This window comes from Schistocerca piceifrons, chromosome 3, assembly GCF_021461385.2.
Source record: "Schistocerca piceifrons isolate TAMUIC-IGC-003096 chromosome 3, iqSchPice1.1, whole genome shotgun sequence".
In the NCBI taxonomy this organism is placed as follows: domain Eukaryota; kingdom Metazoa; phylum Arthropoda; class Insecta; order Orthoptera; family Acrididae; genus Schistocerca; species Schistocerca piceifrons.
In genome coordinates, this window is record NC_060140.1 from 835,602,051 (window position 1) to 835,617,336 (window position 15,286).

The 15,286-nt window shown below is 45.3% G+C and overlaps 1 protein-coding gene across 1 annotated transcript in view; it reads left to right on the forward strand.

The window, feature by feature from the left end:
* Nucleotides 1-15,286, forward strand: part of LOC124788249 — an 82,845-nt gene that overhangs the window by 18,582 nt on the left and 48,977 nt on the right. The window contains exon 3 of the mRNA XM_047255440.1: nucleotides 13,801-13,874. Within this exon, the coding sequence (XP_047111396.1) occupies nucleotides 13,801-13,874 (74 nt within the window). The remainder of the gene's footprint in view (nucleotides 1-13,800; nucleotides 13,875-15,286) is intronic.

Sequence of the window (15,286 nt, forward strand, 5' to 3'; positions counted from 1 at the left end):
TAACTTCCATATGGCCATTTTTAAACCATATGAACCATTTGTAACACCAAGTAACCTTAAGTACTCATCACCATAGGCTTCCTGCAGCATTTGGTGTGCGTCTGTAAGCGTTTTATCAAGTTTCATACAAAATTTAATGCAGATGTGTTCCACTCAATACAGCACTGAACAATAACTAACAGACATACAGAAATGAATCTTCCAGCAGTTACACATTAAACACAGGAGTTTGCAGAGATGCCAATCACATTTCGGTCCAACACACCATTGCTCTGAAATTGCGAATGTTCTGGAATTTTGTGAACAAACCTTGTACGGTGAGAGCAGCAGTCTATCTCTTTCATAATATTGTCAATGTAGAAACACAACTGAATAGCAGAGTAATTCATACCCCCATTTCTGCTTCACTGCTTACTCACATCCCAATCTGATGTTGCTGCAATGGGATTGTAATGGCTACCAATTCCACCTGGCTAGCAACAACCGGTCGCTGGTCATAGGGCTTCACGGTCGTCGTCCGTCCCTGAGACTGACCCAGTGGGGCCCTCCCAGCCAGACCCTCCCAAGGCACAGCGTGCGAAGCCGTTGAAGAAAAAGGCTCCCAAGCATCCTGACATTGCGGTGGCACCTGTCCCACCGCAACCTTCAACCTCTGCGTCTGAGGACGAGGTGGAGATCCTGGCGTCCGCTGAGGACCTCGATCTCGCCAGTCCCTCCGACGCCATGGAAAGCACTGGCACAGGTGCTCACTTGGAGGCAGCGGGTGACCCAGCGGCGTAATCTGCCTTCCCCGTCCCGTCACGCCTTTCCCAGCAATGCCCAGTACCATCCTCCAGTGGAACTGCAGCGGTTTCTTCCACCATTTAGCTGAGCTCCGCCAACTTATCAGCCGTCATCCTTTCCTTTGCATTGCTCTGCAGGAAACTTGGTTTCCAGCAATGCGAACCCCCGCCCTCCGTGGCTATCGGGGTTATTTTACGAACCGGGCAACTTACGAAAGGGTGTCTGGTGGCGTCTGCATATATGTCCTGAACTCTCTTCACAGCGAGTTTGTACCTCTACAAACAGCTTTAGAGGCTGTCGCTGTTCGGGTGTGGACGCCACAGGCTATCACCGTCTGCAGTATTTACCTTCCACCTGATGGTACTGTCGCGCAGCATGTCCTGGCTGCTCTGATAGCACAACTGCCGCCACCTTTTTTGCTGCTGGGCGATTTCAATGCCCACAACCCTCTATGGGGTGGGACTGTCTCCGATGATCGTGGTCGGGCCGTGGAGCATGTGTTGGCTCAGCTCGACCTTAGCCTCTTAAACACCGGTGCTCCCACGCATTTCAGTGTGGCCCATGGCTCGTTCTCGGCCATCGATCTCTCTATTTGCAGCCCTGGACTCGTCCCATCCCTCCACTGGAGAGTGCATCCTGACCTGTGTGGTAGTGACCATTTTCCCATCTATTTGTCACTGCCACAGTGTCATTCTTCTGGGCGCTTGCCCCGCTGGGCTTTCCACAGGGCTGACTGGCCAGCTTTTACTTCCGCTGTAACCATTGCGTCTCCCCCACAGGGTGACATTGACGAGGTGGTCCGTGTTTTAACCACGTCCATCGTTTCAGCGGCCGAGGCTACCATCCCCCGTTCCTCTGGCCTCCCTCGGCGGAAGGCTGTCCCCTGGTGGTCGCCGGAGATTGCTGAGGCTATTCGCGACCGTAGGCGGGCTCTCCAGCGTCATAGGCGGCACCCGTCTCTGGAGACCCTCATCGCCTTTAAGAGGCTCCGTGCCTTCGCCCGTCGACTTATTGCACGGCGTAAGCAGGAGTGCTGGGAGAGGTACGTCTCCTCCCTGGGCTCCCGTGTCTCGTCCTCGCACGTGTGGTCCCGGATCCGGCGGATTTATGGCTCCCAGACCCCTGTGGGTGTCCCTGGGCTCTCCTTGGACGGCGCTGTCTGCACGGACGCTGCCGCCATTGCTGAACGGCTAGCCGCGCACTTTGCTCAGAGCTCTGCGACTGCATCCTATCCCCCCGCCTTTCGCTCTCTAAAGGAGCGAGCCGAGCGGACGCCGTTCTCATTCCACACGCGTCATTATGAAACGTACAATGCTCCTTTCAGCGAGAGGGAACTCCTCGCTGCCCTCGCCGATTGCCCTGATACAGCACCAGGACCGGACTGCATCCACGCGCAGATGCTGAAGCATCTCTCCAGGGACTGCCAGAGACACATCCTCACCATCTTTAACCGCATTTGGAGCGAGGGCGTGTTCCCGTCGCAATGGCGAGAGGGTCTTATTGTCCCCATCGTGAAGCCCGGTGCGGACCCACTGGCGGTGGACAGCTATCGTCCCATTACCCTCACCAACGTTTTGTGCAAATTACTCGAACGTATGGTGGGGCGGCGTTTGTGTTGGGTCCTTGAGTCGCGCGGTCTCCTCGCTCCATCCCAGGGTGGCTTCCGTCGGGGCCGGTCTGCAGTGGACAATTTGGTGCGGCTGGAATCTGCTGTCCGTACGGCTTTTGCCCGACGTCAGCACCTTGTTGCTGTATTTTTCGATCTGCGGAAGGCGTATGACACCACATGGAGGCATCACATCCTCGCCATGTTGCATGGGTGGGGTCTTCGTGGTCGGCTCCCGGCTTTTCTTCAAAGCTTTTTATTGCGCCGCTCTTTCCGGGTGCAAGTCGGTGCCACCTCTAGTTCCTCTTATATACAAGAAAATGGGGTCCCGCAGGGCTCGGTGTTGAGCGTCTCGTTATTTCTAGTGGCCATTAATGGTCTGGCTGCAGCAGTGGGGTCGTCGGTGTCTCCTTCTTTGTATGCCGACGACTTCTGCATCTCATTTAGCTCCACGACTACGGGAGTCGCCGAACGCAGGTTGCAAGTCGCCGTTCGCAAGGCAGCATCATGGGCTCTGGCTCATGGTTTTCAGTTCTCTGCTGCCAAGACTCGGGTTATGCACTTCTGCAGGCGTCGGACGGTCCACCCTCATCCTGACCTTTACCTCGACGGCCACCTGCTTGAAGTGGTGGACACTTGCCGCTTCTTGGGACTCGTGTTTGATGCCCGGCTCACATGGGTTCCTCATGTTACTCGGCTGAAGCAAAAATGCTGGCGGCACCTCAACGCCCTCCGCTGCCTTAGCCACACGTCTTGGGGTGCAGATCGCTGCACGCTACTGCAATTGTATAGAGCCCTTGTGCAGTCCCGGCTTGATTATGGGAGCCTGGCCTATGGGTCTGCGTCACCCTCAGTGTTGAAGTTGTTAGACCCCATACATCACTGTGGGGTTCGGCTTGCAACTGGCGCTTTTCGCACCAGCCCCGTGGATAGTCTACTGGTGGAGGCTGGGGTTCCCCCGCTGCGGATTCGCCGCCATCGTCTGCTCGCCGACTATGCTGTCCACGTACATTGCTCGCCAGGCCATCCCAATCGTCGCCTGCTTTTCCCTGCCTTGGTCCACCACCTGCCCGAACGGCGACCTCGGTCTGGGCTTTCCGTAGCTGTCCGTGTCCAGTCCCTGCTGTCAGAACTGGGGTCATTCCCTCTTCTGCCTCCCTTCCGGGTCCATACACCTACGCCTCCCTGGTGTTTGTCCCGGCCGTCCGTCCATCTGGATTTGGCACAGGGACCTAAGGACTCGGTTCCGCCTGTGGCCCTCCGTCGCCGTTTTCTTGCGCTCCTCGACTCATTTCCGGGCTGTGAGCCTGTCTACACTGATGGTTCCCTGGTTGATGGTCGCACTGCCTACGCTTTTGCTCACGCTGCCCATGTTGAGCAACGCTCCTTGCCGGCTGGCTGCAGTATTTTTACTGCAGAGCTGGTGGCCATCTTGCGAGCTCTTGAGCATATGCGATCCTGCTCAGATGCGTCCGTCGTCATCTGCAGTGACTCCCTGAGCAGCCTCCAGGCCATCGACCGCTGCTATCCCTCTTCTCCTCTGGTGTCCTCTATTCGGGAGTCTGTTTCCACCATTACCCACTCTGGTCGTTCGGTGGTTTTTGTTTGGACACCAGGTCACGTTGGCATCCCAGGGAACGAACGTGTTGACAGGCTGGCCAAAGGGGCGATAGACGCCCCAGCTTTGGAGATCGGCCTTACGGCTCGCGACCAGCAGCTGGTGTTGCGCCGTAAGGTACTTGGGATGTGGGCTGCTGAGTGGCGTGGCGTGACAGCCCCGAATAAACTACGGGCTGTCAAGGGGACGACCGATGTGTGGCGTTCCTCCCTGCGAGCTTCTCGCAGGGACTCGGTAGTTCTGTGTCGGTTGCGCATCGGCCATACCTACCTGACGCACGGCCATCTGTTACGTCAGGAGGATCCCCCCTTGTGTCAGTGTGGGTCCCGGCTGACGGTCGGCCACATTTTGCTGGAGTGTCCTCGACTGCGCACACTCCGGCAATCTTTTAATCTCCCGGGCACTTTGGCTTTGGTTTTATCCGACGATGCCTCCATGGCTGACAATGTTTTACATTTTATCCGTAGTAGTCGTTTTTATGGTTTGATTTAGGGAGGTCCTGCGCCGTTCCCTTTCTGTGTCTTTTGTCCTTGTGTCTGTTGCTGTTCTGGTGTGCCATCAGATGGTTGACTCTTTCCCTTTTTTTTTCTCATGGTCAGTCAACCCGTCTCCGGCCATCCTCCTTTCTTCTGTTTCTTTCTGTCTGGTGTTCCTCTGTCCTGTTCTTGTCTGTAGTGTTTGTTGCTGCATTTGTGTTCTTTTAGCGCCTGGGGGGACGTCTACTCCCCCTTTGGTTTTTACATGCTCCGTCGATTTTGGGCTCGCCTGATTTTGGAATGGGGGACTGATGACCTTCGCTGTTTAGTCCCCCTTAAACATCCAACAACCACCACCACCACCACCTGGCTGAACTGTCAGTTAGCGGCTATTAACTCTGATTTTCTCTCCAGTCTTGTGGAATTTCAGGAGACAAGGTTCTCAGAAACCTAATTCCATACTGTTAAATATTACAAACCCTATTGTAAAAACCAAATTAATATCGATAAGGCATCTGGACGGGTCTGCGTGCTCATACATTCTGACACTTTAAATGAGTAGGTGCCACGAAACAGTGCATTAGAAGCTGTGACTGTTTGTCTCCACCTGACTATTAGGGTAACAGTATGTAACATCTATTTACACCAAGATAGACACATAGCGTATTAGGGGCTGGTAGAGCTAATGGAATGGCTGCCTTCACCCTTCCTCTTACTAGGGGACTTCAGCACCCACAAGAACACTTCAAGCAGATGCCAAATGTAAGAGCGGTTACTTTCAGGACTGGAATTCTGCTGGAGCTACAACACCTTTCAGTAAGGCCCATGAAAAATATTCAGTCATAGACATTGAACTGTTATCCAGTGGAACGTCTATGACAACCTCTGCAACAGAAACCCCTTCTGTCTCACTCTTGCTTTCTGAAACCACTGACTAATGGAATACACACTGCATCGGTCACTTTTGGAAGCCAGCTGGCTGTGTTTCACATCCAAAGCTTCTTTCGTAGCCAGTCAAGAGCCAGATATCAAAGAAGTGGTATGAGATATCTTTAAAATGATTATATGCTCTGCAGAAGCGATGACACCCTAGTCATCAGGCTTCGTTACCCCTGCTGAAAACCTGTGCCATGGCGGTCTGAAGAAACAGCTGCAGCAGTCAGAGAGCAAAGAATGGTGCTTCAACAACATGAATGCTGTCCTTCAACAGAATGTTCAATAACATTCAAGAGACTTCAAATGGAGTCATGGTGTTTAATAAAAAGGAGGAATGTTGGAAACTGTACATAACATCTTTGAAGACCCATGCCCATCCATCTCGAGTATGGACTAAATTCTGCCACAATTATGGCCACCAACTGTCCATAGCAGTTTCTGGCATCTCCTGCAGTGGTGACATCTGTACTGATACCATGTCAAAAATTTGGAGTAGGTATTAAAATCCATGGAGAAGAAATAAAAACTTTGAGGTTCACTGATGACATTGTAATTCTGTCAGAGACAGCAAAGGACTTGGAAGAGCAGTTGAACGGAATGGACAGTGTCTTGAAAGGAGGATATAAGATGAACATAAACAAAAGCAAAATGAGGATAATGGAATGTAGTCGAATTAAGTCGGGTGATGCTGAGGAATTAGATTAGGAAATGAGACACTTAAAGTAGTAAAGGAGTTTAGCTATTTGGGGAGCAAAATAACTGATGATGGTCGAAGTAGAGAAGATATAAAATGTAGACTGGCAATGGCAAGGAAAGCGTTTCTGAAGAAGATAAATTTGTTAACTTCGAGTACAGATTTAAGTGTCAGAAAGTCGTTTCTGAAAGCATTTGTATGGAGTGTAGCCATGTATGTAAGTGAAACATGGACAATAAATAGTTTGGGCAAGAAGAGAATAGAAGCTTTCAAAATGTGGTGCTACAGAAGAATGCTGAAGATTAGATAGGTAGATCACATAACTAATGAGGAGGTATTGATTAGAATTGGGGAGAAGAGGAGTTTGTGGCACCACTTGACAAGAAGAAGGGACCAGTTGGTAGGACATGTTCTGAGGCATCAAGGGATCACAAATTTAGCATTGGAGGGCAGCATGGAGGGTAAAAATCATAGAGGGAGACAAAGAGATGAATACACCAAGCAGATTCAGAAGGACGTAGGTTGCAGTAGGTACTGGGAGATGAAGAAGCTTGCACAGGATAGAGTAGCATGGAGAGCTGCATCAAACCAGTCTCAGGACTGAAGATCACAACAACAACCATGCCCTTGCTGAAAGTTTTGCAGCACATGTTGCCGAAGTGTCCACATGCAGTAACTACCATCCTAATCTCTTGACCCGGAAATTTCTGATGGAGAAAAACTACATATCCTTCTGTGCTAAAGGTCTCACATTGTACAATGTTCCATTTAGTGGATGGGAGTTCCACAGTGCTTTACCAGGGTGTTGAGAAACTGTGTCAAGACCTGATAAAATCCACAGTAAAGTACTTAAACACCGTACCAGCCACAGGATAAAATATATCTTCAGGTGTTTTTGTCATTCTTGGTGAGAAGATTAATTTCCATCCTAGTGGTGGGAGAGTATTGTTATTCCTATCTTGAAACTGGGAAAAGACCCACAAATTTTGACTAGTTAGCAACCAATTTCGAAATGGCTTTTGGGCACTCCAGCTCACCATAGACGAACTGGTACATCTAGAATCTGTAATGTGCAATACTTTTGTGCATTGCCAACACATGATCCTTATGTTCTTTGGTCTGCACCATCACAGCCTGTTTATATGGCAAGAGTGGAGCCTCCAGGATAGCTTACGCATATTTATCCAGAATTTCCTATCCCTCTCAATTTTCAGGATCTGGATAAATTTCAGAATGTTTGGCCTTTTATTTGACAATAAGTTAACACGTTTGCCAAAAGTGCATGTTACCTTGTGCATAGGCAAATTATGTAAGGAAGCTTAACACCACCAGATTTCTCAGCAGCTCCTTGTGGGCTGCAGACTGCACAGTACTTCTGCGGTTGTACAAAAACTTTGGTCTTATCCTGCTTTGACTATCGATAGTGCTGTCAACCTGTAAGCAACACATGGATACTGAACTTGTTAGAGCCTGCCCACCACAGTGGTGTGCATTTGACAGTAGGAGCCTTCCGTACAAGTCCTGTAGACAGCCTGTGGGTGGAGATGGTATCCTACCTCTGAGTGGCAGACGCCAGAAACTCTTCGTGAACTATGCTGTTACTTTCTTTCAGGTGCATGTTAGTTGAATTGGCTTGACAGCCAGTAATTCAAACTGTTTACAAATTGTCCAAAAATAGGTAGATCAGCTGGGGTATGAGTGGAGGCTCTGTGCAAAGACTTCGAACTGCCTTCTCTTATTTGTGAACATAGTGTTCCTCTAGGTACCCCTGACAGTGTGTACTCAGTCCAGTGATTCTGATGATCCACGTCTGTGGCCCTAAGGAAAATACAGACCTCATCATTCTCAGAACTCTGTTCCATTCAGTTCTCCATGACCACCCCAATTTGAAATGCATCTACACAAATGGATCAAAAGTTACTGACAAGGTGGGCCCAACTCTTAAGGGGGTATGAGAACTATATGTTACTGCCAAAGTGGGAAAGTGACGTAGCAGAAAGGGGCTGACCAAGTCAGGAAATGGCCAGTATCACTGTAAATTGACTGGCCAATGTTTGATTTTTTCTTGATTTTGAGATTTGACCAGCCAGTTCGTGAAATGTGTGTGTGTGTGTGTGTGTGTGTGTGTGTGTGTGTGTGTGTGTGTGTGTGTGTGTGTGTGAAGGGCTACGCTCAGCTGAAGTCGATAAAACGTAACATTCATCTGATTGTCGGTTATTATGCAGATTTCAGACAGAACTGATGAAAGATATAGCAACAATGGTATTGAAATAACAGGTGATCATCAAGAGGTCTGCGGTTATCATTCTGTTCAGAGGTCAGTAGACAGAAATTATGTGGGTGTAACTGAGGGCACCGAGAATTAGTTATAGGAAACCTTGCATTAAACTTCCTGGCAGATTAAAACTGTGTGCCCGACCGAGACTCGAACTCGGGACCTTTGCCTTTTGCGGGCAAGTGCTCTACCATCTGAGCTACCGAAGCACGACTCACGCCCGGTACTCACAGCTTTACTTCTGCCATTATCTCGTCTCCTGCCTTCCAAACTTTACAGAAGCTCTCCTGTGAAACTTGCAGAACTAGCACTCCTGAAAGAAAGGATACTGCGGAGACATGGCTTAGCCACAGCCTGGGGGATGTTTCCAGAATGAGATTTTCACTCTGCAGCGGAGTGTGCGCTGATATGGAACTTCCTGGCAGATTAAAACTGTGTGCCCGACTGAGACTCGAACTCGGGACCTTTGCCTTTCCCGGGCAAGTGCTCTACCAACTGCACACAGTTTTAATCTGCCAGGAAGTTTTATATCAGCGCGCTCTCCGCTGCAGAGTGAAAATCTCATTCTGGAAACATCCCCCAGGCTGTGGCTAAGCCATGTCTCCGCAGTATCCTTTCTTTCAGGAGTGCTAGTTCTGCAAGTTTCGCAGGAGAGCTTCTGTAAAGTTTGGAAGGCATGAGACAAGATACTGGCAGAAGTAAAGCTGTGAGTACCGGGCGTGAGTCGTGCTTCGGTAGCTCAGATGGTAGAGCACTTGTCCGGGAAAGGCAAAGGTCCTGAGTTCGAGTCTTGGTCGGGCACACAGTTTTAATCTGCCAGGAAGTTTCATATCAGCGCACACTCCGCTGCAGAGTGAAAATCTCATTCTGGAACCTTGCATTAGTTTAATGTTATTTGAAATCATGATTAAGGTTCGTTGGAAGTCGCTAAGTGCTCTCTTTCTTAAATACTAGATCAAAAATATTACGCATATTTACGTGCCGTCAGTCAAGCTGCCTTAACCCACGGTTGTTAACTGTATTACTTGTCTTACTGGATTAAACTGTTAACATAAAAGTAGACGTCGCAATGAGTAGACTGTGATAGTGTTTTAAATGTTTAATACGCGAAATACCTTCCCATGGTTGGCTTGCAAGATGTGGAATGAGCACTAGAATGCGCCGGTACAGAGTATCCCAGCAAGTGGATAAAGCGACATCTGTGCGTAGAAACATGCACTACATGAACGGCGATGGCTGCGGCGTGCACGCTGTGACCCGGAAGTTGCACATGTGCAGGAGCACCGCACGCGTGCAGAATTTCTGACCGGCCCAGATGTACACAGATTAGAGAAGGCAGTTCGAAGTCCTTGCACAGAGCCTTGTACCCTTGGCCACCAGTCAGTGATTTGTAGGAAGAGATGGTTTGTGATGATATTACTCCTGTAACCACCAATTCCAGCATGAGCAGTTTCCTGTGCAGAAAGAAAAACTCACTTCTGGAACACGATTCTTCATTCCTACCCCATAGAAAGCACCCTTGACATTCATGACAACTGCAAGAATGTTGTGGAATCACCGTGCCTATGTCAACATCTTGTATATAGACTCGAATATTGTCACCAACTTTTGCTGGTGAGAACTTTGCATCTGAATTTTTAAGTATTTTTGCACCTTGTATTTGCAAACTGACAGGAGATCCTGACCCCTTTTTCCTGCTTTCTTGTTTATTCTGTTGTAGTCTGCTAGTAATTTCTTTCCATACCTTTTGTCCACTTTGTTATTTATTCCAAAAATTAAACGGACATCTTCGATGCATTATGCACAACAGTGTGCTGCTCTACACTGTTTTTGAGACACTACCCATGTTATTTTTGCACTGTTATTGTCAGACAATTGGTATGTAGATTCCGATGGTTCCACTTTCATAGCAACAGCTTTGTTATTGGGGGGAGTTCCTGCATTTATAGCATCCTCCAGTTCTTGTTCAAATTTTTCAAGATCTTCATCTGTCACTGTTATCCATAACCTCTCTGAGTAGATTTGAGGTACTCAGACCTACCATTGTTTACAACCAAACATGGCCTCGTACAGCTTTGCTGGTAATCTCTTGAACACCCTCCTTATAGTACAAATTAGTCCCCATGTGATTACTAAATGTTTGGTCCACATTTCAGCAACTGGCAGAGAAGGTTGCGAAGGCCGGCCTTGCATGTGGGGTTTCAATGAAGCTCATAAGTTGCAGCATTGTCCCCAAAACTGATTGTGGCCCTTTGGTTCTGAGTCGAGTGAAAGGACTGAACCAGTGACTTCGAAGGTTCTGTGACGAGCTAGGCTGTGTCTTCCTGGACTTGGGCCATAAGGTTGAGAACTGTAAGGTCCCCCTAAATGGCTCAGGTGTGCATTACACATTAGAGACTGCTACTCGGATAGGTGACTGTGTATGGGGTGCACACAAGGGTTTCTTATATTACGCAACTCTCCATCCAATCCAGATAACAATAGCTGTAGGAAACCCAGAAGTATCAATATAAGATCGAAAGAAATGCCTCCAACAGGCGAGAGTTTTAAAATCCTAATGGAAAAGTGCCAAAGCGTTCACCACAAAGTGCCAGAATTTGAAGCACTCATGAAAAGCTCACAGAATACTAGGTACAGAAAGCTGGTTGGAACCTGAAATTGATATCAGTGAGATTTTTGGGTAAAACTGAAGTGTATATCGTAAGGATGAGCAAATGGGAAATGGAGGGGAAATGGAGATCATGTATTTGTCACAGTAGACAAGAAAGTTAAATCCACTGAGTTAGAAATTGAAGCTGCATGCGAGATTGTTTGGGAAAGACTTAGTATCGGATGTGGGCATAAAATGATAATTGGATCCTTCTATCGCCCACCAGACTTATCTCCTGATGAAACTGAAAACCTTAGAAAAAAAACCTCATTCACTTGTATGTCAACTTCCCCAATCATACTGTAATCATTGATGGAGACTTTAATCGTCCAACAATTAATTGGGTTAATTACGGTTTTGTTATTGGCGGGCATGATAAGACATCCTGTGAATCATTACTACATCTACATCTAAGTGCCTTCTCTAAAAACTACCTGGAACAGATAGTTAGGAACCCCACTCATGATGGAAATACATTGGATCTAATGGCAACAAATAGACCTGACATCTTTGAGGATGTCCAGATCAAAACTGGCATCAGTGACCATGATGCAGTTGTGGCAACAGTGACTATCAAAGTAGAAAAGACTCCTCAAACAAGCAGGAAGATGTATATGTTCAGTGAACTAGAGAAAAAAAAAATCAGTAGTGTCATATCTCAATGAGGAACTCGAAATGTTCAGCACAGGTCAAGAGCATGTAGAGAGACTCTGGCTCAAGTTTAAAAGAATAGTTGACCATGCATTGGATAGACACGTACCTGGTAGAACAGTTCATAATAGGAGGGAACCTCCTTGATACACAGTCATTGTAAAGAAACTTCTAAAGAAACAGAGATTACTGAGAATAGGTGTAAAATAAAGTGTAGGGCTATTGGTAGAGAGATGCTGAATGAATCACATTTGGCTGTCAAAAGAGCAATATGTGACTCCTTTAATGACTACCATAGCAGAATATTGTCAAGTGATCTTTCAGAGAACCCAAAGAAATTCTGGTTGTATGTGAAGGCTGTTAGTGGCACCAAAATTAGTGACCAGACCCTAGCAGATGAACTGGAATTGAGGGTAGCAAAGTGAAAGCTGATATGCTTAACTCCATTTTTAAATGATCCTTTACAAAGGGAAACCCAGGAAAATTGCCCCAATTTAATCCTTGTACCACTGAAAAGGTGAATGAAATAAGTATTATGTCAGTGATGTTGAGAAAAAGCTGAAATTGTTAAAATTGAACAAAGCTCGAGGCCCTGATGGAATCCATTTCAAATTCTATACTAAATTTGCGGTTGAGTTAGCACCTCTTCTAACTATAATTTGTCATAGATCCCTTGAACAAATAAACTCGTGCCCAGCCCTTGGAAAAAGGCACAGGTCACACCCATCTATAAGAAGCGTAGTAGAAGTGGTCCCAAATACTACTGTCCAGTATTCTTGACCTCAATTTGTTGTTGAATCTTAGAACATATACTGAACTCAAACAATTTTAATAATAAAATCAAACTTTTTGCAGATGTTGCCGTTGTCTATAATGAACTACTAGCTGAGAGGATCTGCATAAATATTCAGTCAGATCTTAATAAGATTTCAGCATGGTGCAGAGATTGGCAACTCGCTCTAAATGTTCAGGAATGTAAAATTTTGCACTTCACAAAATGAAAAATTGTAGTATCATGTGACTATAACATCACTTAGTCATTGTTGGAATTGATCAACGTATACAAATACCTGGATGTAACACTTTGCAGGGATTTGAAATGGAATGATCACATAGGTTTAGTTGTGGGGGAAGCAGGTAGTAGACTTTGGTTTATTGGTAGAATACTAGGGAAGTGCAATCAGTCTGCAAAAGAGATTGCTTACCAATCACTCATGCAACTGGTTCTAGAGTATTGCTCAAGTGTTGGCACCCATACCAGATAGAACTAACAGGAGATATTGAGTGTATACAAATAAAGGCAGCTCAAATGGTCGCAGGTTTGTTTAATCCATGGGAGAGTGTCACAGAGATACTGAAGGAACTGAACTGGCAGACTCTAAAAGACAGAAGTAAACTAGCCGTCTATTAGCTAACAAAGATCCAAGAACCGACTTTAAATGATTACTCTAGGGATATATGACAAACCCCTACGTATCGCTCATGCAGGGATCGTGCAGATAAGATTAGAATAATTACTGCACACAGAGACATTTGATGAATCATTCTTCCCGCACTCCATATGCGAATGGAACGGGAAGAAACGCCAATAACTGGTACAGTGGGATGTACCCTCTGCCATGCACCCCAAGGTGGTTTTCAGAGTATAGATGCTGATGTAGATTTAGATGGTTGACAGTGCACGAGTTATTGGCTACCGCAGGCAGCCAAGTTTTTCCTTCCATTAAGGGATCCTAACTGTTGGAGGTAATGTATTTGTGTTGATGGAAAATGTGTAGAAAGAAGAGGCACTCCATTTGTGTTGGTATGCATCTGCAATGAAGCTGTGTTAAGATATGCCAAGAATTTTTTTCTTCTGGCAAAGCTTTCTTCTGTCCAGTGGTGTGACAGTATTAGATTTTAGAAGTTTCAATTTAATTTGTAGTATGTTATTAGATACTTTTCTGGAAATGTCTTACTAATCGTAATTTTGTGTTCCTCTGTGTGTGCCAAATTTATTTATTTATTTAGCATTTTTCAGGTAAATTATAGTTTAGTTTAATAAAAGTCGTTATATCTTCTCTTTCAATGTGAATATATTTGACTTATGTTCAAACTTGTCTCAATTGCAGTTGCAATTAGAAAATGAGAGGCTCCAGAGGGAAATAGAAGCATCAAGGAGACAGCTCTTGGAACAGACACGGAGGTAAATATGTATGTATGTTTACCTGACCTGCATTTGTGAAAAGTAAACAAACTTGTACATTCATTTGCCTATGTACTAGAAAAGAGCTTTCTGTTTCAGAGAGCATCTATTGAATTTGTTATCCTACTGTTAAAGTTGAAGGCAATGATGGTTGTGTGGAATTTAAATATCCCTTCCTTGATCAGTTAATGCAATCAGTACATTACATTTGAACAGGGAATGCTTAGGATATAAATTATGATTAACATTGCTGCTTTTAAATTCTGGTTACTTTCACAACAGTTACTAAATTCTCATGTTTATTCAGTATGAGAAAATTGTGACATATTTATTTCTCTCTGGATTGTACCTTTAATGTTAATTTTAGTTATGTAAAAGAGTTAAATATGTTACACCGTGATTTACAGAGAAATCTGAATTAAGAGCATAAACCTAAGTGTGAACTCGTATGTGGAATTTATTTCCTTCATTGGCTAAATGATGACTGTCTGTGGAGATTGATTTCATTTGTCAGTAATGGTATCTGAAATGCAGCAGCATGTATTCTGAAATTTCATTATTATTATTATTCTTATTATTGTTTTCATCATCATTATTATTATTGTTGTTGTTGTTGTTGTCCCTGTTCTTTAGTTGACTTCATTAGACCTCATCCAAAATCTAACGACACTGTTGTGAGGGAGATTTGGTGCAAGCTCATCCATTTTTAATCAAGGAACCAACCAGTTACTTTTTAGTGTATAGTGTAGAAGCATACACTTAAGTTGGTAAACAGCACGTATATATCAATGATTTTACCTAATGGTTTTAAATTTATATGAGTATTATTGAATTTTAACATGTGAATCCTGTGACAGGAAGGAAGCACATTATTGATTCATAAGTTGTAGTTTTGTTTCCAGAACTTATCTCATTCATGGTACAGTTTAAAAACAAAGCCCCACAAGGTCTCCATGTCACATGTGTATCAGGTGTTGCGAAATTGTTCATATCATGTTGTTGTTCATATTACAAACAGAGGTATCGTGTCCAAATTGCCATATAAGTGCCTGTTGAACTAAAACTACATTCTCTCTTCACATTTGTTGAAGTACACTCAAGTTACAGTCATTGGCAGTAACCCCAGCCTCAACAATAGTATACCCATTTCCTACAAGGTAGTGTGTGCAAACAATCAACTCGATATTGGAGCTCCACTCTTTGATGTGGTGGTAAAATTGTGTACTTGTGTTCAGAGTTGGTGAAGATATAGGCTCATGAAATCTGGGAAAATAGAAACCCCTGTTCATACAGATAGTCTGTGATAAACAGTGTGAAGAAAGTCTTCTGATTTTGCAGATTTTAATAATATTTTGATAATCATGTCTAAGATACTGACTTTAAGAGTATAATACCTTTTTTTACCATGTTGG